This window comes from Aquarana catesbeiana, linkage group LG04 (genome assembly GCF_042186555.1).
Source record: "Aquarana catesbeiana isolate 2022-GZ linkage group LG04, ASM4218655v1, whole genome shotgun sequence".
In the NCBI taxonomy this organism is placed as follows: Eukaryota; Metazoa; Chordata; class Amphibia; order Anura; family Ranidae; genus Aquarana; species Aquarana catesbeiana.
The window spans coordinates 459204080-459231695 of record NC_133327.1 but is presented as its reverse complement, the minus strand read 5'-3'; the positions used below and the strand labels follow the sequence as shown (position 1 = coordinate 459231695).

At 44.0% G+C, this 27616-nt stretch overlaps 1 protein-coding gene across 1 annotated transcript in view; it reads left to right on the top strand.

Moving 5' to 3' along the window:
* Positions 1-18844: 18844 nt before the first annotated feature.
* The window catches only part of PGBD5 (piggyBac transposable element derived 5), a 313503-nt gene continuing 304731 nt past the window's right edge, over positions 18845-27616 (top strand). Inside the window, exon 1 of the mRNA XM_073627538.1 lies at positions 18845-19612. Coding sequence (XP_073483639.1) covers positions 19042-19612 — 571 coding nt within the window. The 5' untranslated portion in view covers positions 18845-19041. The remainder of the gene's footprint in view (positions 19613-27616) is intronic.

The window sequence follows — 27616 nt, the reverse complement described above, 5'->3', positions numbered from 1 at the left end:
GGCCAACTATGCTAGCTCAGTTGGCCCTGAGGCCGGAATGATAAATGAAACAACCCTGACGGCGCTTGAAAGTGGCCGTCCTGGCTTGCCCTCCCTGAGTGCCCGTGATGTCTGGTTAAGATACCTTGAGTTCTTTGCGGGTAGGGGGGCCATCAATATGCCAGACAATTTGTGAAACCTTGATCCAATAAAAAAAAAACGCTAATCTTTGGTGACATTTACTGCTTGTGTTTGTTTTAGCTGACCCTGACAAAAATGTGGTGAGTCCAGAAAATGGCGTGATTGTGTAACCTTACAAAGCACTGTTGGGTGTTATTTACTAAAGGCAAAGACACTTTGCACTACAAGTGCACCTGAAACTGCACTGAAACTGCACTTGTAGTGCAAAGAGGATTTGCCCTGAGGAAATAACCCCCATTGTCACAGAAAACAGCAATTACATCACCACAAAAGTGTTGTAGCGTTCAGACAATAATCCACACATTCATGATTAACAATCTTTTTAATACCTGCACAATCACATGTGCATTTAGAAAAGGTTTTTAAAACAAACCAACATGTTTGTTGTATAACAAGTTTTGGGGTGGCATTATCAAAAATAGAAATGTCCATTTAAGATAAAACAGGCATGTGTAAAACCAACAAGAAAGACACAAATCTTGAGCTTACAAAGTTCACATTTGGTAGAACTTGAAAGCAATATCAGACATGAGTATTTAGGAACTGTGTTTGATATTGCGTTCAGATGGGGTGAAGTCACCCCAGGAAAAGCCAAATTTGGAAGATGCACACAAATTTCCCAATGTCAACATGGGCTAGCTGCCATCACGGGGGATGAAGGGACGTGTTTTGGGGGAGAAACCCCTTCCTCTCAGCTACTTTATTATTGAGGAAGGGATTGCACCCCCAAAACGCGTCCATTGATCTCCCGTGATGGGAGATAGCACATGTTGGCACACTGTGTGCATCCTCCAAATTTGGCTTTTCTAAAAATCGCTAAAACATTTTGAACATTGTAGCACACAAAAAAAGAAAGTGATTTGGAGGGGTTTTAAACTCTACCCAAAACATCAATGATGTTCTTATTTTTTTGAATAACATCATTGATGTTTTTCTTGAGGTTTTCCAAAGCTAAATTACACCCCATGATCTCCCCGATCAGGATCTGTGCACTTTCTGATGTGAAACGATCTGGATACACAACATCACGATCATCTAAAAAGAGAGAAACCAAACAAAAACAGGTATAAAAAATATGCCGGCATCCATCTCTTACCTGAGCCTGTGGTCGCAGGCACTCACCTGTTGTGGTGACTAGTTCCACCACGTCTTCTTCCTCCTGCTCTTCTTGTGTTGGGGGGATTTCCCCTTCTTCCAGAGGGGGGGGGGCTCTGGTCTCCTCGGATGAGGGGTGTCCTCTGAGTCTTTTCTCCCCTATGTAAAAAAAAAATGGTATACTTAGCACATTTGATGGCAGAACTATAAATAGGAAACATTGCATGGAAGTGGGGTACAATTGTCTATTTTGGCAGAGTTCCAAAATGTAGCATTTTCAGTGTCCTTTGTCAAGCTGCAATACTTTACCTGTTTGGTACAAGCTTCACAGATGGAGACCCCTCCTATAGTATACACTGGAGCACCTGTGTGGCCCCCCTAATAAAAATGGTGTTCTTGTGTCCCACACTAGTGCTCCAGCGTCCAGATGTGAAAACAGCTGCTCAGTGTCCTCTCCTTACACAGAATCTAGTTTGCATTTCATTCTAGTAACAAAGCCATCTACACAACCAAATTAGTTTCATACAAGTAGGGCGTAAAAAATGTGGCCAAATGCATATGGCCAAAACAACAGTGTTTTATAGGCCGAAAGAAAAATGTTTGATACGAACGAATAATGTGCCCATGAACATGAAAGTTGCCATTTTAAAATGTACAACACTTTTAAGAAAAGCACATGGAGCAGCACGAACGTAATAAAGACAAAAAGAATAGGAACACAGCACAACTACTTACTTTTTTGCAGCACTCTACGGATCTTTCTGTACTGCTCATGTTCTCGTAATTTGAGGTCCGACCACCGTTTCCTGAGCTGATCTTTCGATCGACGTACCCCGAAATTCCGGTGCAGACTTTTGACCACTTTCGCCATGATCTTGGCCTTTCTGACATTGGGGTTGGGGTAAGGTCCATACTTCACGTCATAGTCGGCCTTCTTCAGGATGTCAACCATCTCCAACATCTCCCCAAAGGACATATTTGATGCCTTAAATCGTCTCCTTCTGGATCGGGACATTTCCGGATCCGGGCTTTCCTCCTCCTCGTTGCTGTAATTAGCACGCACCTGCTGTGTCTCCGCCATGTGCTCTTCCCCCACTGCGCAGAATGAAAAGGGGCAGGGAATAGACTAGAAAGAACGTCAGGGGCGGGCGGAGTTACACGCATGCGCAGTGTGTATAAAGCGTAACACGCGTGCGTATTACGTACGATCTGTGAGCGGAGGAAGGAGCATCGGAGGCGCCGATCGTGATAACGAAGGTAAGATCTAATCTTAGGCCTATACTGCTTCGAAATTGAAGCCTATATTGTAACAAGATTAGGAGAGTTTGGCCTGACCTTAGGGTTTGTCTTGTGTTGTGTCTTGCAGAGAAAATGGATGGCTTCAACGACCACAATTTCCTCCCCCTGTTCATAGACAAATACAGCTGCCCTGTCTGTGGCAGGTGAGACACCCCCATTACAACAATAAACAAAAGAGGCAGGCAGCGCTGGAGAAACTGCTGGAGTTGGTGAAGCCAGTGGTCCCCACAGCAACCATCCCTTATTTAAAAACCAAAATTGGTGGCCTGAGGAGCACTTATCTTAGGGAGCGCAAGAAAGTCACAGATTCCCAGAGGTCCGGAGCTGCAGCAGATGACGTTTATGTCCCCAGGCTGTGGTACTATGAGAGACTGCGATTTCTGTCAGACCAGACTGAAGTCAGGGAATCCCTCTCTACTCTTCCTTCCACTCTTCCTTCCACCCAAGCTGAGGCTTCCAATGTCCAACCTGGGCCTTCCAGCCAGGAAGAAGTGGAGGAGCCCAGCTGGAGTCAGGTATAGCATTCCTCTACAGATTTCTGGTCAATAAATAAATGATGTTTACTAGATGTTAATATTGATCACTAATTGCTGATTGCAAAAAGTGTTTTACATATCAATAGACAGTAGTGGGCACCCAAAATTGGGACAAGAATGAAAAATGGTGGGCTCAGAAGGATAGTCTGTTATATTTGTTAACATTCAATTTGCAACAGTCAGGAGGTGAAAATTGTGTGTGATTGATGAAACAAATCAGTGTTGCCAACCTACCAAATTGAAATTTACTGACACGACACCCAAAATTTACTGGCACAGCCAAGTTTTTTACTGGCATTTCCAAAAGTTAAACAAATACTGTTTTAAGTGCAAATTTCAGTATATATGCAATTAGTAATATGGTTTAACCACTTGACGACCGCCTCACGCCGATTTACGTCGGCAAGGTGGCACGGACAGGCAAAATCACGTACATATACGTGATTTGCCTTCCGCGGGTGGGGGGTCCGATCAGACCCCCCCCCGGTGCCCGAGGCGGTCGTCTTTTGTCCAGCTGCGATCGGAGGTGAGGGGGAGGCCATCCATTCGTGGCCCCCCCTCGCGATTGCCGCCGGCCAATCAGATCACTTCCTTTGCTGCTGTATGCTAAACAGCAGCAAAGGAAATGATGTCATCTCTCCTCGGCTCGGTATTCCGTTGCAGTGCCGAGGAGAGAAGACTTCACTGTGAGTGCACCAACACTACACAACACAGTAGAACATGCCAGGCACACAAAACACCCCGATCCCCCCCCCCGATCGCCCCCCGATCCCCCCCCAATCACCCCCCCCCCTGTCACAAACTGACACCAGCAGTTTTTTTTTTTTTTTTTCTTCTGATTACTGCATTGGTGTCAGTTTGTGACAGTTACAGTGTTGAGACAGTGAATATTAGCCCCCTTTAGGTCTAGGATACCCCCCTAACCCCCCCTAATAAAGTTTTAACCCCTTGATCACCCCCCGTCACCAGTGTCGCTAAGCGATCATTTTTCTGATCGCTGTATTAGTGTCGCTGGTGACGCTAGTTAGGGACCTAAATATTTAGGTTCGCCGTCAGCGTTTTATAGCGACAGGGACCCCCATATACTACCTAATAAATGTTTTAACCCCTTGATTGCCCCCTAGTTAACCCTTTCACCACTGATCACCGTATAAGTGTTACGGGTGACGCTGGTTAGTTTGTTTATTTTTTTTAGTGTCAGGGCACCCGCCGTTTATTACCGAATAAAGGTTTAGCCCCCTGATCGCCCGGCGGTGATATGCGTCGCCCCAGGCAGCGTCAGATTAGCGCCAGTACCGCTAACACCCACGCACGCAGCATATGCCTCCCTTAGTGGTATAGTATCTGATCGGATCAATATCTGATCCGATCAGATCTATACTAGCGTCCCCAGCAGTTTAGGGTTCCCAAAAACACAGTGTTAGCGGGATCAGCCCAGATACCTGCTAGCATCTGCGTTTTGCCCCTCCGCCCGGCCCACCCAAGTGCAGTATCGATCGATCACTGTCACTTACAAAACACTAAACGCATAACTGCAGCGTTCGCAGAGTCAGGCCTGATCCCTGCGATCGCTAACATTTTTTTGGTAGCATTTTGGTGAACTGGCAAGCACCATCCCCAGGCAGCGTCAGGTTAGCGCCAGAAGCGCTAACACCCACGCACGCACCGTACAGCTCCCTTAGTGGTATAGTATCTGATCGGATCAATATCTGATCCGATCAGATCTATACTAGCGTCCCCAGCAGTTTAGGGTTCCCAAAAACGCAGTGTTAGCGGGATCAGCCCAGATACCTGCTAGCACCTGCGTTTTGCCCCTCCGCCCGGCCCAGCCCAGCCCACCCAAGTGCAGTATCGATCAATCACTGACACTTACAAAACACTAAATGCATAACTGCAGCGTTCGCAGAGTCAGGCCTGATCCCTGCGATCGCTAACAGTTTTTTTGGTAGTATTTTGGTGAACTGGCAAGCACCAGCCCCAAGCAGCGTCAGATTAGCGCCAGTACCGCTAACACCCACGCACGCACCGTACACCTCCCTTAGTGGTATAGTATCTGAACGGATCAATATCTTATCCGATCAGATCTATACTAGCGTCCCCAGCAGTTTAGGGTTCCCAAAAACACAGTGTTAGCGGGATCAGCCCAGATACCTGCTAGCACCTGCATTTTGCCCCTCCGCCCGGCCCAGCCCACCCAAGTGCAGTATCGATCGATCACTGTCACTTACAAAACACTAAACGCATAACTGCAGCGTTCGCAGAGTCAGGCCTGATCCCTGCGATCGCTAACAGTTTTTTTGGTAGCTTTTTATTGAACTGGCAAGCGCCAGCGGCCTAGTACACCCCGGTCGTAGTCAAACCAGCACTGCAGTAACACTTGGTGACGTGGCGAGTCCCATAAGTGCAGTTCAAGCTGGTGAGGTGGCAAGCACAAGTAGTGTTCCGCTGCCACCAAAAAGACAAACACAGGCCCGTCGTGCCCATAGTGCCCTTCCTGCTGCATTCGCCAATCCTAATTGGGAACCCACCACTTCTGCAGCACCCGTACTTCCCCCATTCACATCCCCAACCAAATGCAGTCGGCTGCATGAGAGGCATTTTCTTTATGTCCTCCCGAGTACCCCTACCCAACGAACCCCCAAAAAAGATGTCGTGTCTGCAGCAAGTGCGGATATAGACGTGACCCCTGCTATTATTGTCCCTCCTGTCCTGACAATCCTGGTCTTTGCATTGGTGAATGTTTTGAACGCTACCATTCATTAGTTGAGTATTAGCGTAGGGTACAGCATTGCACAGACTAGGCACACTTTCACAGGGTCTCCCAAGATGCCATCGCATTTTGAGAGACCCGAACCTGGAACCGGTTACCGTTATAAAAGTTAGTTACAAAAAAAGTGTAAAAAAAAAAAAAAAAAATATATAAAATAAAAAAAAATAGTTATCGTTTTATTGTTCTCTCTCTCTCTATTCTCTCTCTCTTGTTCTGCTCTTTTTTACTGTATTCTATTCTGCAATGTTTTATTGTTATTATGTTTTATCATGTTTGCTTTTCAGGTATGCAATTTTTTATACTTTACCGTTTACTGTGCTTTATTGTTAACCATTTTTTTGTCTTCAGGTACGCCATTCACGACTTTGAATGGTTATACCAGAATGATGCCTGCAGGTTTAGGTATCATCTTGGTATCATTCTTTTCAGCCAGCGGTCGGCTTTCATGTAAAAGCAATCCTAGCGGCTAATTAGCCTCTAGACTGCTTTTACAAGCCGTGGGAGGGAATGCCCCCCCCACCGTCTTCCGTGTTTTTCTCTGGCTCTCCTGTCTCAACAGGGAACCTGAGAATGCAGCCGGTGATTCAGCCAGCTGACCATAGAGCTGATCAGAGACCAGAGTGGCTCCAAACATCTCTATGGCCTAAAAAAACGGAAGCTACGAGCATTTTATGACTTAGATTTCGCCAGATGTAAATAGCGCCATTGGGAAATTGGGGAAGCATTTTATCACACCGATCTTGGTGTCATCAGATGCTTTGAGGGCAGAGGAGAGATCTAGGGTCTAATAGACCCCATTTTTTTCAAAAAAGAGTACCTGTCACTACCTATTGCTATCATAGGGGATATTTACATTCCCCGAGATAACAATAAAAATGATTAAAAAAAAAAAAAAAATGAAAGGAACAGTTTAAAAATAAGATAAAAAAGCAAAAAAATAATAAAGAAAAAAAAAAAAAAAAAAAAAGCACCCCTGTCGCCCCCTGCTCTCGCGCTAAGGCGAACGCAAGCGGCGGTCTGTCGTCAAACGTAAACAGCAATTGCACCATGCATGTGAGGTATCGCCGCGAAGGTCAGATCGAGGGCAGTAATTTTTGCAGTAGACCTCCTCTGTAAATCTAAAGTGGTAACCTGTAAAGGCTTTTAAAGGCTTTTAAAAATGTATTTATTTTGTTGCCACTGCACGTTTGTGCGCAATTTTAAAGCATGTCATGTTTGGTATCCATGTACTCGGCCTAAGATCATCTTTTTTATTTCATCAAACATTTGGGCAATATAGTGTGTTTTAGTGCATTAAAATTTTAAAAAGTGTGTTTTTTCCCCAAAAAATGCGTTTGAAAAATCGCTGCGCAAATACTGTGTGAAAAAAAAAAATGAAACACCCACTATTTCAATCTGTAGGGCATTTGCTTTAAAAAAATATATAATGTTTGGGGGTTCAAAGTAATTTTTTTGCAAAAAAAAATAACTTTTTCATGTAAACAAAAAAAGTGTCAGAAAGGGCTTTGTCTTCAAGTGGTTAGAAGAGTTGGTGATGTGTGACATAAGCTTCTAAATGTTGTGCATAAAATGCAAGGACAGTTCAAAACCCCCCCCAAATGACCCCATTTTGGAAAGTAGACACCCCAAGCTATTTGCTGAGAGGCATGTCGAGTCCATGGAATATTTTATATTGCGACACAAGTTGCGGGAAAGAGACAAATTTTTTTTTTTTTTTTTGCACAAAGTTGTCACTAAATGATATATTGCTCAAACATGCCATGGGAATATGTGAAATTACACCCCAAAATACATTCTGCTGCTTCTCCTGAGTACGGGGATACCACATGTGTGAGACTTTTTGGGAGCCTAGCCGCGTACGGGACCCCGAAAACCAAGCACCGCCTTCAGGCTTTCTAAGGGCGTGAATTTTTGATTTCACTCTTCACTGCCTATCACAGTTTCGGAGGCCATGGAAAGCCCAGGTGGCACAAAACCCCCCCAAATGACCCCATTTTGGAAAGTAGACACCCCAAGCTATTTGCTGAGAGGTATAGTGAGTATTTTGCAGACCTCACTTTTTGTCACAAAGTTTTGAAAATTGAAAAAAGAAAAAAAAAAAAGTTTTTTCTTGTCTTTCTTCATTTTCAAAAACAAATGAGAGCTGCAAAATACTCACCATGCCTCTCAGCAAATAGCTTGGGGTGTCTACTTTCCAAAATGGGGTCATTTGGGGGGGTTTTGTGCCACCTGGGCATTCCATGGCCTCCGAAACTGTGATAGGCAGTGAAGAGTGAAATCAAAAATTTTCACCCTTAGAAATCCTGAAGGCGGTGCTTGGTTTTCGGGGCCCCGTACGCGGCTAGGCTCCCAAAAAGTCCCACACATGTGGTATCCCCATACTCAGGAGAAGCAGCTAAATGTATTTTGGGGTGCAATTCCACATATGCCCATGGCCTGTGTGAGCAATATATCATTTAGTGACAACTTTGTGCAAAAAAAAAAAAAAGTGTCACTTTCCCGCAACTTGTGTCAAAATATAAAATATTCCATGGACTCAATATGCCTCTCAGCAAAAAGCTTGGGGTGTCTACTTTCCAAAATGGGGTCATTTGGGGGGGTTTTGTGCCACCTGGGCATTCCATGGCCTCCGAAACTGTGATAGGCAGTGAAGAGTGAAATCAAAAATTTACACCCTTAGAAATCCTGAAGGCGGTGCTTGGTTTTCGGGGCCCCGTACGCGGCTAAGCTCCCAAAAAGTCCCACACATGTGGTATCCCCATACTCAGGAGAAGCAGCTGAATGTATTTTTGGGTGCAATTCCACATAGGCCCATGGCCTGTGTGAGCAATATATCATTTAGTGACAACTTTTTGTAAATATTTTTTTTTTTTTTTGTCATTATTCAATCACTTGGGACAAAAAAAATAAATATTCAATGGGTTCAACATGCCTCTCAGAAATTTCCTTGGGGTGTCTACTTTCCAAAATGGGGTCATTTGGGGGGGTTTTGTACTGCCCTGCCATTTTAGCACCTCAAGAAATGACATAGGCAGTCATAAACTAAAAGCTGTGTAAATTACAGAAAATGTACTCTAGTTTGTAAACGCTATAACTTTTGCGCAAACCAATAAATATATGCTTATTGACATTTTTTTTACCAAAGACATGTGGCCGAATACATTTTGGCCTAAATGTATGACTAAAATTTAGATTATTGGATTTTTTTTATAACAAAAAGTAGAAAATATCATTTTTTTTCAAAATTTTCGGTCTTTTTCCGTTTATAGCGCAAAAAATAAAAACTGCAGAGGTGATCAAATACCATCAAAAGAAAGCTCTATTTGTGGGAAGAAAAGGACGCAAATTTCGTTTGGGTACAGCATTGCATGACCGCGCAATTAGCAGTTAAAGCGACACAGTGCCAAATTGGAAAAAGACCTCTGGTCCTTAGGCAGCATAATGGTCCGGGGCTCAAGTGGTTAAGGTAGATAATAAATAAATAAAAAACATATTTCTTATTTTATTTTCTATATAGTAAGTAGCTTAGGGACAGGACACAGGAGTGTAAAAAATTAGATTGGAACAGGCACACATCTGAAACCGACTCTCACAGTGACAATGACAGCAGTGTGCAGCAACACAGATCACAGATATGACACACCCCCTCCTGAGTCACAGTGACAGTTCCTCTCTGAGCCAGGTGGTCCTTCCAGTCCACTCCAGCCCAAACAGCACTGACAGTCCTGCTCCTGGCCTGCCTTGCTCCCGACCTGCACACAAGGCTCTGGCTGCTCTGCTTGGTTCCCTTGCACTATGAGATCACACGACATGCTCAGGCACCACCTTCGCCAGAGCCGCCCAAACACACTGTAGCAGGCACTCGGATGTCTCGGCCGGCTCCGGACCGAGCCGAGCGTCACAGCCATATTTTTTAATGGTAACCTTTTCCTTTTACTGGTATTTACTGGCAGGAGACAACTGCCTGTTTTTTACTGGCTGCCAGTAAAATTACTGACGGTTGGCAACATTGAAACATATACTAAAATCCCTTTTTCATACACAGGAAGACCTCAGCCAGGAGGAGGCTGTGGAATGTGGCATCCAGGAGGAGGCGGGGCTAAGTTGCAGCCAAGAGGAGGCGGGGCTAAGTGTCAGCCAGGAGGAGCGTTGGACAAGTCGAAGCCTGACCGAATCGCAGGTTCCTCCCCTCCGCCTTCCATACAAAAGAGCGAGGAAGGTGACTCACATGCAGGATTCTTCCCTCAGGCTCATTCAGGAGGCTTCTGCGTCCCTCAGAGCCTTACCCACTCCTGAAGAGGCCTTTGCCTGCATGCCTGCCACAAAACTGCAGGGCATGCAGGAGGGTCAACGCAAAATATGTGAGGACCTTCTGTATAAAGTCCTAAGTAAGGGGGTGAGTGGGGAACTAACACCCAATACCCACCTGAGTGAGTTGGCCCCTCCTCCTCCTCCTCCTGCTGCCACAACTCCACCACCAGAGCCACAGCGTGGAAGGAGGCGTGGAAGGAAGACAAGAGAGTGATGACCCTGGGTTCAGTCTGGTCTGGCAAAAGATGCAGTCTCTTGTATGACCACAGCCTGGGGACACAGATGTCATCTGGATCTCTGGGACTTCTGGACCAGACTGCACTCCCTTAGATAAGGACTCTTTAGGCCACCAATTTTGCTTGAAAATAGTTGATGTGTGCCCTGGGGGTCCAAGGCTTCACCCATTTCTGCTGTTTCTCCAGCGTTGCCTCCCTCTTTGTTTAGTTGTGAGCCCTTAATAAATGTTTTTTTTTTCTATTATACTCTCCTATGTGTGTTTTCATTCAAAAAGGACAGTTTGTTGGTGATGATTCAGGTACATTTCTAAAGTACAAAGTGAATTTAACAAGAGACAACAACACCAAACAATCTCATACAGATTAAATATAACAACATATCAATGGTGTTGTGGTAACTTGACACACAAAACACACACAAAAATATTCTGGAGTAAAACTAAAAATACAAGAAAACAAAGATCAGCCTTGAAAAAAATACAAACCAAAAAAAAAAAATTCTGCCTTAAAACAAAAAAAACAAAAACAAAATACAACACCAAAAAAATGTTGTCAGATGTGACAAATCAAAATATATTGAGAGAATCCCGATAAATAGTAAAGAAATACATTTGAGAGAAGTCAGTGTGAATATGAGCAGCAAAACTACTTCATTCTTCTCACATTATAAAGAAGAAGAGAGTGCACTGAATTAAACCATTTTTAACAGTGCAGCGTGATGAAAGTGCTGTATCCATTCCGAACGCTAAGTTTACCAGACCGAGATGTTCCGTCTCGGAATTTCTTCTGAGCATGCGTGGCACTTTGTGCGTCGGAACAGGCCACACATGGTCGGAATTGACGCCATCAGATTTTGTTGTCGGAAAATTTTATAGCCTGCTCTCAAACTTTGTGTGTCGGAAAATCCGATGGAAAATGTCAGATGGAGCCCACACACGGTCGGAATTTCCGACAACACGCTCCGATCGGTCATTTTCCATTAGGGTCTGCAAAACTTGAGACTGGGGAAAAGGTTCACCTTCCAGCAGGACAACGACCCTAAACATACAGCCAGCTACAATGGAATGGTTTAGATCAAAGCATATTCATGTGTTGGAATGGTTTAGTCAAAGCCCAGACCCAAATCCAATTGAGAATCTGTGGCAAGACTTGAAAATTGCTGTTCACAGACTCTCCATCCAATCTGACAGAGCTTGAGCTATTTTGCAAAGAAGAATGGGCAAAAATTTCACCCTCTAGATGTGCAAAGCTGGTAGAGACATTTCCCCAAAAAGACTTGCAACTGTAATTGCAGCGAAAGGTGGTTCTACAAAGTATTAACTCTGGGGGGCTGAATACAAATGCACGCCACACTTTTAACATATTTATTTGTAAAAAATTTTGAAAATAATTTTCCTTCCACTTCACAATTATAATCCTGATATTCCCTTAATATTGGTGGGGGATCTTAGATCTGATGCTGGATAGACACCCCCCTCTTGCAGTAGGACTCCGGGGGGCAAGACTAGCCTTGGCAAAATTAATAGACAAAGTGGTGTGGATAGATCCCTGGAGACTTTGAAACCCGAAAGTGAGGCAATTTTCGTGCTTCTCCAAAACTCACTTATCTCTGTCCAGAATAGATATATGTCTATGCACTGCATCTACCTCCCAACATATTGAGGAAGCGCAGTACTTAACTAGAAGTATTTCAGACCATTCCCCCCCTAATGGTTTGCTTAACTGTCAAACCGGCAACTAATCTCCCCATAGCACCATGGAAACTTAATGCCTTTTGGCTGAATCTCTTTCCCTCCCACAGCAAAATCGCAAATGAAATATCAGCCTACTGGCATGCTGATTACTCTGATCTGAATGCCGCTTGGGATGCTTTTAAAGTGTTCCTGAGGGGACTATTTATATCAGAGGTAAACGCTATCAAAAGAAATACTTCTGCCCAAAGGGAGAAGGCGGCCCGGCTGGTGAGACATTGCCAATTCGGGAGAGGGTGCCCGGGAAGCATGGATAGCAGCCCAGGATGCAGTTAATCGGTTAGACGCCTGCAAAGCAGACAGAAAACGGTTCTTTAATAAATTAGCTTTTTATGAGGAGGGGAAACAAACGGGGAGGTTGCTGGCGAAAATAGTACACTCCCAACAGCTCTCCCCCTCTATCGGGGCCCTACACGACAGGGTAGGAAAGGTGGTAAATACCCCAGATTTGATTATGCAGGAATTGGTGGACTTCTGTTCTGATCTTAATAAGGTAATCTCCTCCGTTATACACCCGGACCAATCCGGCTTCATACCGGAAATTTCCACAGCCATTAATCTACGCCGATTGTTCCTTAATATACAATCTCGGGCAGATAATTTGAGTAATAGGGCGTTGCTGTCATTAGATGCCCACAAGGCATTCACCAGCATCGAGTGGCAATACCTCTGGGCTACTCTGACCAAGTTTGGGTTTGGACCAGTATTCTTTTCCTGGGTACAACTACTCTATAGCTCCCCCTCAGTGGTAATCAGAGAAGCAGGTCATGTTTCTGCTCCTTTTTCACTGCATAGAGGGACTTGACAGGGCTTCCCCCATCCCCCTTACTCTTTGCCATTGCCATAGAGCCCATGGCTGCCCTGATTCGCTCCAACCCTTTAATAACTGGCTTTAAATACGGCCAGATACATGAAAAACGTATGCTCTACGCTGGTGATGCTATTTTACTACTGGGAAACACGTTGGGGTCCCTAGGGGAGGCCATGTTGGTTATTAAGAGATTTGGATCGTTCTTGTGACTAGTGATCAATTGAAGCAAATCCGAGATTATGATCTTAGACTCCTACACAGGATCACACACTTCATGACATCCTGGTGTCACCCAAATTTAAATACTTGGGAGTGTTTGTGACCCCACAGCCATGCAATTTTGTATCTCTTAATCTTTCCCCACTATTAGGGCGCATTAGGGACAAAACTAAAACATGGTCCAAGTTAAAAATGTCATTGGTAGGCAGAGTAGATCTCACCAAGATGATTTTCATGCCACAACTTTTGTACATTTTTCATAATACTCCTATGGTAGTCCCACCTAAAATATTCAGTGTCATTAATTCCCAATTCATGCTTTTCTCTGGCTTAATAGACCCCCGAGGATTAGATTGGAACAGCTTCAGAAACCTAAGGGGGGGGGACTGGCCCTTCCCAATCCGTGGCTCTATTACCTGGCTGGCCAGCTACAACATATTGCCCAAGCCATGCCCAATGGGTCTAGTGCAGGAGGGGAAGTGAGGATCCAACTACAGCCTTTTACAGCATTTCACAGACTCACACAGTGTGGCCACGGGGCTTGAGGTTTTATCCTTTGCCAAATCTAATAAACTCTTCCCCACGTATTTTCTGATCAAAAAGTTTGGAATAAAGTACGACAGTTACAGGATACTAATGGCTTTCCAGGGCATAGCCCTATATGGAACAATAAGTATTATGGGGAATTGCTACTTCTCACTTGTGCAGAGCGATGAAAATCACATGGTGTTATACATTTGGCCCATCATTTTCCAAATGGAAACCCCAAAACAATGTACTTCCCATACTTACAGCTGCAACACACAATTAAGGCACAAATAGTAAGTGACCTATGAACACAATGCCCGCCCCCCATTTTCCATCATATGACGAGGTGTCTCACTTTAAAGGTTTTATATCCAGATCATATTCCATGTTACTGTCTATATTCCTAACTGGCCTTCCCACAAAGGTGATAGCTCACTGGGACAGAGACATGGGTACTTTCGAGGAGGACCAGTGGGAGGAGGTGCTACAGGCAATACAAGGCTGCTCGCTTAATGCAGCACAATGACTATCTCAGTTATACATTGTGCTGAGGATCCACCTCACACCAGCCAGGCTGCATAAGATGGGAATAGGTGATAGCGCTGAATGTACCAGGTGTTCTAGAGACTATGGGGATCTCATTCATCTATTATGGCGATGCCCGAAGCTACACTTATACTGGAAGGGGGTCCTCACAACCATTAATAAAGTATTTTTGGTCAATGTCCCACAAGACCCCAAAACATGTATTCTTGGTTTTCTTAACGACCTCCCAATTGAAGACAACCAAAAAAAAGACAACTGGTAGAGCTCTTTTCCAAGCCTGTAAGCTTATTCTCCAACACTGGAAGCCTCCTATGCTACGGGAGTGGATAGCTCAGATGTGAGCTACCCTAAGGTTAGAGAAGTATATATTTCAACACCGGGGCAGACCAGGCAACTTTGAGCTGCTGTAGGCCCCCTGGTTGAATACCCCAGGACTGTCTCCAGTAGAATTAGTATTGGACAGATTGCTTCTATAACCCATATGTGATTGTGTTCAGAGAGGGCCGAATTCTTGCTTGGCAACGGATAACTGTATCAGATCGGTGTAGGTGGAAGGTGTCGAGACCTGTCTTACATTATACTTATTGAATGTCAAGCTGCTGTGCGTAAGGAAATTTTGTCTATAATAAGTATAAGTTCTTTTCTTTCTTTTTCAATATGCTGGAAAGAGTATTTCTCCATGTATGTTTATTATCTTTTATGTTAATAAAACCCTTTCTGAGAAAAAAAATCAGGTAAAGAACAGCATATTTTTAATAAGGCACATACACAGGGCACTTAGTATTATGAAAAACAGGGAATTGCGTGATTAATACTAAGTGGGTTTACAACCACTTTAAGTTTGTTTTTATTCTGTTTTTTCTTAAAATTTTATGTACCGACAGTTCCCTCATAATATGACCATGCAAGTCCTTTTTCTTTTCTTTTTTTTTTTTGCTTTTTTTTTTCTTCTTTCTGTCCTGAGGGCACTTTTTTACCCGTAACTGGCTAAATTGCAACATGTTGTAAAATGGCGTCAGTATGGTGTAACGTGCATTTATCAAATCTTTGAGAATGGTAAACTGCTGTCCTTTGCCCAATTAGAATTATGATATGGTATTCCATTCAGTATGCAGTTTTGCTGTCTTCAGCTGCAGAATGCCATTAGGGCCCAACACTCTTTGCTGACTCCTAGTTTATCACCAACACCAGTCTTCAATATGATGCAGAACTCCTTCAGCACTAAAGGCTTTATTTCCAGGTGCTATGCCATGCTCCCAGCTGACTATCTAGAGGCATTACATACAAATGTAGCAGTAGTCCCCAAGCCGTGTATTTTAGGTATTCTTGACAATATGATATAGGATATAGGCAGAGGCATTGCTAGGTGGCAAAAAGACCAGGGGCTTCAGCCCGAAGTCCAACAACCGGGGGGGGGGTCGCGTTTTTTTTTTTGGGGCGGGATGGTGGGGTTGTGTGACTTACCAGTGACCATTACACTGACGTACATTATACACTGAGCTACATTATACACTGACCTACATAACCTACATTATACACTGACCTACATACACTGACCTGCCTGACCTACACACACTAACAGTGACCAGCCTGACCTACACACACTAACAGGGACCAGCCTGACCTACACACACTAACAGTGACCAGCCTGACCTACACACACTAACAGTGACCAGCCTGACCTACATACACTAACAGTGACCAGCCTGACCTACACACACTAACAGTGACCAGCCTGACCTATACACACTAACAGTGACCAGCCTGACCTACATACACTAACAGTGACCAACCTGACCTACACACACTAACGGTGACCCCAGCCTGACCTACACACACTAACAGTGACCAGCCTGACCTACATACACTGTGTGTCTGACCTACCTCAGCTCAGCCGTGGTGTGTGGTCACAGCAGGCAGTCAGTCACTCGTCACCATCAGAGAGGAGCCGAGCCGAGGAGGAGAGGAGAGTCAGCCGCCCGCCTGAGCAGGGATGTAGTGTTCCCGCCTTCTGGAGCCTGCAGGCTAAGATGGACATCACGTTACATGTCCCGCTGTCCTGACATTGGCGCTGCAGGCTCCAGAAGGCGGGACCTGCGGCACTCGGCCACTTTCGCCCACTATGGCAGTCGGTTTTTTCGGCCGAACTCGGCCGCTATGGCAGTCGGATACTTTTGGTCGCACTTGGCCGCTCTGGCAGTCGGATACTTTCGGCCGCACTCGGCCACTTTCGGCCACTCACAACCAGATCGGTCCTGGCGGCCGGCGCTCGGGGCTAACAACGGAATTCAGCATTCCATATACTTGGGGCTTTTGGGGGTCACATTCGGGGCTTCAGCCCCCCCTAGCCACCCCCTCCCGACGCCCCTGGATATAGGTGTTAGAAAAGCTGCTGCCAGAGCACTTTTTGAAGCATAGAAGCTTATCCTAGTACATTGGATCTCTCCAACTGTTCCTACACTACAGATGTGGGTGAATGTCCTATTCCTGTGAAGGTTTAATGTTACTTTAATCTCATTGAGAGGAATGGTGCCCCAAGGGCCAGATAAAGGCAAGGGCAGTTTGGAGACCACTGCTATAGTTGCAGGCGGCACAGTGGTGTAGTGGGTAGCACTCTCACCTAGCAGTAAAAAGGGGACACTACACCTGCCTGGAGTTTGCATGTTCTCCCTGTGCCTGCGTGGGTTTCCTCCCACACTCCAAAGACATATACTGGTAGGTTAATTGGCTTCTGTCTAAATTAGCCCTATTATATGAATGTGACTTAGGGACCTTAGATTGTAAGCTCCTTGAGGGTAGGGACCAATGTGAATGTATATGTAAAGTGCTGCGTAAACTGATGGTACTATATAAGTACCTTAAATAATAATAGAGGGATATGCTTTGTTCATATTTCATGTCTGAAGTTTACAATTACTGTAAGTTAAAAAAATGCTTAGGCTTATACCCACTTTAACCTCTTCCCGCCGAGCGTACGCAGATGTGCATACTCAGCTTTCTGGGGTTATACCGGGATAATGCCCGCAGCTGCAGGCATTATCCCGGTACTGTTTTTTAGAGCCGGCGATCGGCTATCCAGTTATAACAACCAATGCGGCTGAAAGCCGCTCGGCTGTTATACTTAGAGGAGCAGGAGGGAACGTCCCCCTCTCCTGCCGCTCTTACCAGGCCTCCCGTTCCATCGGGAGGCCCGATGACCAATCGGCCGCCTCCGGTGGCTGGGGACGGACTGGAACGAAGCCGTGAGTGGCTTCGTTCCAGCCTCCTAATCGTAAACACGGAAGCAACGTAATGACGTCACTTCCAGTTTACTCAGCTGCCAATGGCGCCTGTTTTAAAAAAATATACAGTATTCAGAATCGCTGTTTTCGGCGATCTGAATACTTTGAAGTGCAAAGGAGGGATTGGGGGGTCTTTTAGACCCCCAATCCCTCCATAAAGAGTACCTGTCACTACCTATTAATGTCACAAGGGATGTTTACATTCCTTGTGACAGCAATAAAAGTGATAAAAAAGAAAAATTAACACAATTTATAAATATAAAAATAAATAAAATAAATAAGAAAAAAAAAATGTTTAAAGCGCACCCGTCCCCGCGAGCTCGCGCAGCAAAGAAGACTCATACGGAAGTCACGCCTGCATATGTAAACGGTGTTCAAATCACACATGTGAGGTATCGCCGCAATCGTCAGAGTGAGAGCAATCATTCTAGCACTAGACCTCCTCTGTAACTCTAACCTGGTAACCGGAAAAAAAATTTAAAGCGTCGCCTATGGAGATTTTTAGGTACCGTAGTTTGTTGCCATTCCACGAGTGCGTGCAATTATAAAGCGTGACATGTTTGGTATCTATTTACTCGGCGAAACATCATCTTTCACATTATACAAAAACAATTGGGGTAACTTTACTGTTTGTTTTTTTTTTATTCATGAAAGTGTCCCTTTTCCCAAAAAGTTGCGTTTAAAACACCGCTGCACAAATACCGTGTGACATAAAATATTGCAACAATCGCAAACAATTTTATTCTCTAGATTCTCTGCTAAAAAAAAAAATATATATATATATATATATATATATATATATATATAATGTTTGGGGGCTCTAAGTAATTTTCTAGCAAAAAATACGGATTTTAACTTATAAACACCAAATTTCAAAAATAGGCTTAGTCATGAAAGGGTTAAGGATTGGCAAACTGCAATAAATTACATTTTTGTTTTTGGAATGTATCTCTTTTGTGTCTTCTGTAGTACAAAAGTTTGTATTTATACACAATGTCCACATAATATAAATATCTAATAACACTGAGTGAGATGAGTACAAATATTTAGCTCCCTGGAAAGTCTGCTAAGATGCCTCAACTGGTAGCCCAGTACATGTGCAGACAACTCTCAGGGGTTCTATCAAGGAGGAGCCAGGAGCCTGCACGTCTAGAGGGATGCCAAGAATGCAGCAATGGTACCCTGAGCAATGGCTTTGTTTTTTTTTTTTTTAAATGTCAGATCTCCTTCTTTCCAGTATGAAATGTAGGATGCGATGGCTGTGCGCAACCTTCGTGCATTTACTTGTAAAGGATCACCCTTAGAGAAAGGAGGCTGGAGAAGAAAAGGCGGACTTGCCAAGTCAGGGAGGGGAGAGGAAGAGCTGTCTTCCCAACCCCTACAATGCACAGTCACTCCCATCTCCCTGCCCCGCTTCTGTCATCTGTACAATGAGACGGTGCAGATTGTAGAAGGCAGGGAGCAGCAGACAGTGCAGGATGATGATGGTGTCCGAGTCCCCGGGAAGTGTCCCCGGCAATAGGAAGAACATGGGGCTCTCCTTGTTGGAAGCGGCTCGATCCCGTTACGAGAGCCTCCAGATCTCTGATGACCTTTTTGGTGAGTCAGGAGAAGACAGCAGCGGTAACCCCTTTTATAGTACCTCCCCAGACTCCCGTTCTTCCAGCAAAGGCGGCTCCTCTGAGGATGAGGATGGAGGATGTGGAGAGGACCCACCTAGCTTCATAGAAGGGGACGTGGATAACAAGACAGCAGGTTCTGGATTGTTGGCTGATCCCACCAACTTGACATCCAGGCCGGAGGCAGCTGATCTCAAATTGGGAAAACACAACCTATCCCAAGGAAGGAACAGACCAAAGAGGAGAGGGAAAGCTGAAGATGGGGAGATACCTGCTGCCAAGGCTAAAGAGAACCCCGAGGATGAAGGTGAATGGGGTGAGGTGCCTAGCCAGAAGACACAAGCAAGGCTTGGAGAAGACCTGAAGGAGGAGGAGGGATGGTCACACACCCTTCAAGATGTATCCTCCCCTAGCTTCAAGGAGACAAGCGGTAGGAAATCGCCTGCAGATAATACTATCACTGTTAGAGATTCATCTCCTAATCCAGATCATACCTTGTACTATGTGTGTAGAGGGAACAGCAAGCAAGCTCACTTGGGATTTTCATCCCTGCTTGGTTCCAATTATGATTATGCTAAAATGCTTTAAATTAAATACTCATTTTAGTATGATGTGCTAGCAGTATATGCTTGCTGGTTGTACTCATTTCTACTGAAATGAAATCTTTGACCTGTTGATCTATAAGACTTTGTGCTGTAAAGATAAACACATAAGTGCCCGAGGCTCTGTCTCCCAATACGCCAGCCTCTGTCAACCTTTTTACCCCAGGGGAACCCCCTTGAAATAATTTCCAGTCTCCAGGAACTTCTGCTAAACTTTATCTATTGGGTCAGTGGAAATAGTACTTACAGTGGTGGTTAGAATACTACCTTCACAGGAAAAAAGATCATTGGGGTCATGCAAGTGGCACTGGGCCTCAAAATATGTAGTCACCAGATGGGAGGTCAATCAGCCACAGCTCAAAGCAACTCTGGAGGGAACCTGGCTAAGAATGGCAGATATAGACCAACCTACACGAGATTAGTGTTTTGTGCTAAAAATACAATAACTTTATTTCTCACAAAGCATGTGGATTAACAGTAAAGTGGTTCTAAAGGCATCATTTTTTTTTCTCTTAATGTATTACATGCATTAAGGTAAAAAACCTTCTGGGTGCAGCTCCCCTCCAGCCCCCCTTATACTTATCTGAGCCCCATCTCGATCCAGCGATGTATATGAGAGCAGCGACTCTCTGGAGTCTCCCTCTCCTTATTGGCTCATACATCATCAGGTCAATCACAGCCAGTGAGCCAATGAGGAGAGTGGGGGGCAAGCCGAGCTGCGCTCTATGTGTAAATAGGCAATGTCCATTCACTGGAGCGCAGGCGCGGCTCAGGAGTGAGCCTGCTCGAGTGCCCCCATAGCAAGAGGCCTGCTATTGGGGGCACTCGGTAGGGGGAGAAGCTAGGACCACCAGCGGGGGACCCAAATAGGAGAGAACCGGGGCTGCTCTGTGCAAAGCCATTGCACAGAGCAGGTAAGTAGGACATGTTTGTTATTTTTGTGAAAAAAAATCCTGCATTTAGAAACACTTTAATGTATGGTCTATTGTACATGTGGGCATGTGCACTAGAGCTCATGTGTTAGATATGATACTAGCTAAAAAAAAGTTGTAAGTCATCAGTTTTGTTTTCTTGGGTCACCCCAGTAAACAGGCTTTATAGGACTGAAATGTATTTTATGATACAGTCATTTGTTATTTTTACCAGCATTTCAGGAAAGTAAATGATATCCCCTACTTATTAATTGAATCTAGACATGGTTCCAGTGTTCATTTTTACATCAAATTCCGATTTAGTTTTAGTCATAATCTTTTGACTAAAATGCCTTTTTTTGTCGTATTTTCATCCTCTGAATTGTTTTCGTTTAAGTCGTATTTTAATCGATCAAAATCTCCAGTACATTTTAGTTGACTAAAATGATTTTAGGCAGCTAAAATCGTATGGGTTTGTTAAATTGTAATGTATTATTTAAGCATTTCTCTAGTATTTCCAAACTCATTATATACGCCTGGAGTGATAATCGAATATCATGTTATTATTTATGGTATTATGGTTTGACATGCACTACAGGCACAGATTAAGGGCCCTTTCAGACGCGCGGATCCGTATCCAGCCATCCGCTTGCTCAGCAGGGATCACTCCGTTGATCCCCGCTGAGCTGGTGGATGACAAGTCCGTCTCTGCACACTGTGCAGGAACGGACCTGTCAGAGAGACCGCTCTCCTCTATGGGGGGATGGGATGATAACGGACCACCTGTCCGTTTTCATCCGATCCGCCAGACGGATGGAAAATAGGACATCCATCCGTCTGGAATTTGGACATGTCACCACTGACATCCGTCACTCCATAGAGATGTATGGAGCAACCATTCAGATCCACTGAAAAAACTGACAGGCGGATCTGAACGGTCCACACGTGTGAAAAGGCCCTTGGCCATTGTGATTATAACCAGTGTTTATTATGACATGAAATTTCAATTTCAATTTATTTATTGTCTTTTGACTTAAATGCCATTTTAGTTTTAATCGCATGTTAGTCATCTGAATTGTCTTAGTTTTAGTCGTATTTTAGTCGACTAAAATAGTGTTAATTTGGTCGACGTAAATATTTTCATTGACGAAATTAACACGGCATGATTCCAACAAGGCAAAAGTTAAGGAAGTCTATTTATAAAGTAGACAATGTGAAATCCATCAATTCCCCTATCCAGGCTAAGGCTCCATTCACACTAGCGCGTTTTTTGATGCATTTTGCATTTTGCAGAAATGCACGGGAATTTTTTAACATGGGTTCCTATGGAACATGTTCACATCAATGCTTTTTTGTTTCTCTGCATTTTTGGAAAGGGTCAGGGACTTTTTTTCATGCAAAATGCAGCGTTTTGCATGTAATAGAATTCAATGGACAAGCATCAAAAACGCAAGTGCACCGTTTTTGCAGCATTTTTGCAGCGTTTTTGATGCGTTTTTGCCGTTTTTTTTTTCTTTTTTTTTTTTTAATTTTTTTTAAATTTTTTTTTAGACTGTAAAAAATAACTGTAAAAAAAAAAAAAAAAAAAAAAAACGCAAAACACAAATCGCGGCAAAAACGTGGCAAAAACGCTGCAAAAACGCTGCTCAAAAACGTGGCAAGCATGAAAAAAAACCTCCAAAAACGCCAAAAAGCAACATGCATAGGTGTGAATCGAGCCTAAAGCCTCGTACACACGTACGATTGTTGGCAGGGGATTGTCTGTTGACAGACTGTTGTCCTAAAATCTTACCGTTAGTACGCTCCTTTTGACAATTGTTGTCCAATTTTCGGCCAACAAATGTTGGATGACAGGCTAGTAAATTTTTGGCGGACAATGGCTTCACTTAAGATTTTCGTATGGTCAGTACACAAATCCGTCACATAAAAGTCGAAAGTACAAACCATCAATGCTCACCAAACACGAAATTAGCAGAAGGGGCCCAAAGGGTGGCGCTCAAGAGCTGAAATTCCTCATAGTACGTCACTATGCTCGTGTTTGTGGCACGACAATTGTGTACCATTAGTATGCAAGACAAGATCCTGGCACACGCCCTTTTGACAAAAATTAGACGCTCGGTTGGCCAACAATCGTACCGTGTGTACGAGGCTTATAAGTAGCATGGATAGAGGATTTTCAGCTGATGACTATTGTATTCATCAGCTGCTGCTCCAGCAACTGCCAAAGACCCGAACAATGCTTGCATCTGATTGGATGCATACACTTTTCGTCAGAGAATTTTTGGTACTGGCTTCTTTGACAAAAGTCGGTTGAAAATGTTTCTTTTGGCAAGCAGGAGGGGCCATCTATAGGTTGAATTTCTGCCATTTTAGACTAAATTGGTCGAACTTAGAGAAGTCTATGACCCTCTTTAGGTTGAGAACACCCATTGACTGTACAGTACTGTAGATATGGAGCAGTGTTATCCCCCAAGTATGAAAGATTGTTATGACTGTAGAACACCTTCCCCTCCTCATCTACTACATAGCATATGGCAGAGATGGAGACTAAATGGTGTACTGGACAGCCCTGGATTTCTTGTAGGATCAACGTGTATTTTTTGAACAGATACGTTTTGAACAGATAAATTAAGGGCCCATTCACACTGGGAACTGCATGTGAATCGCACAGGAACTGTGTGATTCACATGCAGTTAATTGCAGTGCAATTTCAGCCCATTCATTTTGAATGGACTGAAATTGAACCTCACTGAACCACACAGCACCAAAAGTAGTGCAGGCACCACTTTTGAAAACACACCATGACCAGATCGCATGGTACGTTTGTGCCATGCGATCCAGTGTGGAAAAACATACTGTGTTTGTGACCTGCATTTGGGGTGTTGTTAACTGTGCACTGACACTTGCTGTAGATAGCAAAGGCAGTGCGATTTGGAATGCTGTGCGGGAAACCAGCAGGGAACGCAGGTTTCCTGCATGGGATTCTAGTGTGAATGAGTCCTAAAACACTTTTAGTGTTCGTTTACACTTGTGGTTGAGGGGCCATAAAACCACATGCTTGAGCCACATTTTTACCATCCCCCAACCACTCCCTCTTTACCTGCCGGGAGTGTACACATGCAGCCACAATGCTTTGATTTGCCAAGGGCAACCCATTCAAGTGAATTGCACCGCTCTGCAAGCACCCTGCAACTGTGTGCAGCACATGTGGTTGTGGAACACTCATGCAGAGTTCAAGGGGTAAAGCAGAAGGTGAGGAGGTGATACAATATCTCCTGACTACCTGTGAAATGCTCTTCGAAGAACGATACGAATGCTGATTACTCTTCGGCGACTAAAGCAAGTGTGAATGATCCTTAAAGGGATTGTAAACCCTCTTGTTTTTACCCTAATGCATCCTATAAATTAACTTCTTCTAGTAAACGGCCCCCAGCCCCCCCGTTTTACTCACCTGAGCCCTGGAATTTCCCTTGGCGGAGACGCGCTCTTCCTCTGCCTGGGGTTCTCAGCTCTTGATTGGATAGATTGATAGCAGCGCAACTGTTGGTTCCCACTGCTGTCAATCAAATCCAATGACGCGGCGCCGGGGGTGGGGCCGAATCCAGCATTCTGTGTCTATGGACGCGAATGCTGGACTCGGGAGCGCGCCTGCAAGGTAACCTCCCAGCAAGTCGCTTCTCCTAGGTGGTTATACGATGCGGGGAACCCCAGAAGACAATGATCGGGGCCACACTGCAAAATGAACTGCACAGTGGAGGTAAGTATGACATGTTTGTTATTTAGAAAAAAAAAAACATGAAGCTTTACAATCGATTTAAAGTGTATTTAAACCTAAGGACCCTGCATTCATTATATCTGGTCTCCCACAGTACACAGAACATGTAAATGCAATTATTTTATTAAATATAAACTGCTAAATACCTTTTCTCATCAGCAGTATATAGCAGTATATAGCAGTTTTGTGGCATCCATCAGTGTCCAGCTGAGCACTGGCTAAGCTTGTAGGAGGAGTTTTCATTCTCCTCTGACTGTCCTATGAGGCTGCATGACTCCTGACCCTCTGCCTGGACAGTGCTGATTGGCCCTGTACCAATCACATGTACTCTCCCCCCCCAAAAAAACCTCTCTGGCAATACACAAAACTGAGCATGTGCAGAGTGCCCCAAAGGGAGATGAATTGGGGACTGTGGAAGAAGGGGGGATCAGGGAAGACAGGATCAAACAGCCTTCTTACACAATGCACAGGATTAACCCCTTAGGTTCCACAGTGAGTATAACAAGCATGCTTTATGGCATATACAGACTGATTTTACTGTTGTGGGTTTAGTAACACTTTATTGTTATATTTCAAAGATCAAAAGGGAGCAAAATCATAATGTTCATTGTTTAGGTGTGCACACGCTTTAAATGATTGTGCTTTTAAATGGCAAACTCAAAATTTACATTGTGCTAATTTATATAGTGGTGCTCACCTGTACTGTAGTTGCTAGTGCTATGTTTTTGAAGCAGGACAGCAAACCAAATTGAGAGTTTGTTATGACCTGCAGTCATGATTTATATTAGAGTTTATATTAGAGTATGGTTAAGCGCCGGTTCACATTAGAAGCGGCACGACTTGCAGGTCGCCTCACCGAGGCGACCTGCACACGACTGCCGCGGCGACTTGCAAGACGACTTCTGTATAGAAGTCTATGCAAGTCGCCCCCAAAGTAGTACAGGAACCTTTCTTCTAAGTCGGAGCGACTTGCGTCGCTCCGATTAGAACGGTTCCATTGTACAGAACGGGAGGCGACTTGTCAGGCGGCTAGGTCGCCTGACAAGTCGCCCCCGTGTGAACCGGCTCTTAGTGGTTTAGTTGTCATTTCGTTACATATTAGTTAAGGTTGGAAAAAGACACAGGTCCATACTGTCTAACTTGGGTGTTGTGTGTGTCAGTTTTTTCTGAGATTATACAGTACATATCCCTGTATATTGTGGTCACCGTAAAAGACACCTGTCACTTTTTTCCTTTTGTATTTGTATTGGTTTTGCATTTGTATTTGCATTTATATTGAAGTTGTATTAGCACTGTGAGACTGGCTTTTTGGCCTGTTTGCTAAAGGAGTATATATGTACACTATATTACCAAAAGTATTGGGACACCTGTCATTACACGCACATGAACTTTAATGGTATCCCAGTCTTAAGGCCCGTACACATGCTTTGATTTTCAGACGTCAATTGTGTTACGATGACTGATCATCCGCAAATCTTACCACTAGTATGGTGCTTTCGACAGCCGATTTCACTTTTTCGTCAGACAAAAGCTGAATGTGCAGACTATAACATTTTTGTCGGATGTGAACTCAATGTCTGATTTTCGTTTCATCAGCATGGTTTTCATACGAAAAAAATCATATTAGCAAGACTACGCATGCTCAGAAATGAAAGAATACATACAAAATTATTCAACAGGTTACGTCACTTCTGAAGCCTTGTACACATGCCTTGATTTTCGGACGACAGAACGTCTGATTTTTGTGGCATGAAGAGGTTACTTACAATACTGTCGAAAGCACCGTACTAACGGTAAGATTTGCATCGGTTGTCGTAACACAATTGACGTCCGAAAATCAAAGCGTCTTGTACCAGCCTTGACATATTCTGTCAAACAAAAATCCTTGTATTGTTAGTAATCTCTTCACTTTCGACATGAGACTAGCATGCCACAAAAATCGGACTTTCCGTTGGCCGAAAATCAAAGCGTGTTTACGAGGCTTTAGGCCTCGTACACACGATACGAAAATCAGAAGGGAAAATTCATAAGACGAGCTGTCTGCAGATTTTTGGATCGTTAGTACGGTGGTTTCGACAGCTGATATGACTTTTTCGTCAGACAAAATCTGGATGTGCAGGCTAGAAAATTTTTGTCGGATGTGAACCCCACGTCTGATTTTCGGATGGTCAGTATAGAAATCATCACACAAAAGTCGATAGTACAAACACACATGCTCGGAATCAAGGAACGTCTGGGAAGAGTTTGTTCTTGTAAACTGTTCGTAATCTAGAATTAACATTCGTGACACGGCAATAATGAAAATTCTGCGCACGCGCTTTTGACGAAAATCAGACGCTCGGTCATACAACAATCAAACCATGTGTACAAGGCCTTAGTCAGTTGAGTTCGCCCACCCTTTGCTGCTATAACAGCTGGTTTAGGAGTGTGTCTGTGGGAATGTTTGACCATTCTTCCAGAAGCGCATTTGTGAGGTCAGACACCAATGTTGCATTCTCTGCTCTAATTCACCCCAAAGGTGTTCTATGAGGTTGAGGTCAGGACTCTGTGCAGGCCAGTCTAGTTCCTCCACCCCAAACCCACTCATCCATGTCTTTATGGACCTTGCTTTGTGCACTGGTCCAAATCATTTAGTGGAAGGGGGATTTTGGTGTGGGGTTGTTTTTCAGGGGTTGGGCTTGGCCCCCTAGTCCCAGTGAAGGGAACTCTTAAGGTGTCAGCATACCAGGACAAATGTGACCCCAGCCTAAAGCCAAAGCTCTTTTTTTAGTTTTGGATATAGTAGGTAAGGGTTAAAATCCTTGGCAAAAAAATCATATTTGTTTTGCCATCTGTGTCCAGTTGGGGAGACACCTCTTTACTTCCTATCTTGTAGACAAATTTCTCACAAGAGAGGAAAAAATGTTTATATGTTTCATGATTCCTGAAATTACATGTTCCTGCTTTTAGGCAAATTTAGACACATTTGGTTGCATTTACATGAATTTACATACTTTTAGCTGTATTTAGTGTTTCTAATCAGATCCTGGATGCACAGAATTATGTTTTATTTAAACTGACTGCACCTAAACTCAGGTAAATGCACAGTGTGAATGACAAAATTGAGAAATATTTACATGCATTTATATGCATTTAGAAATGTCTTC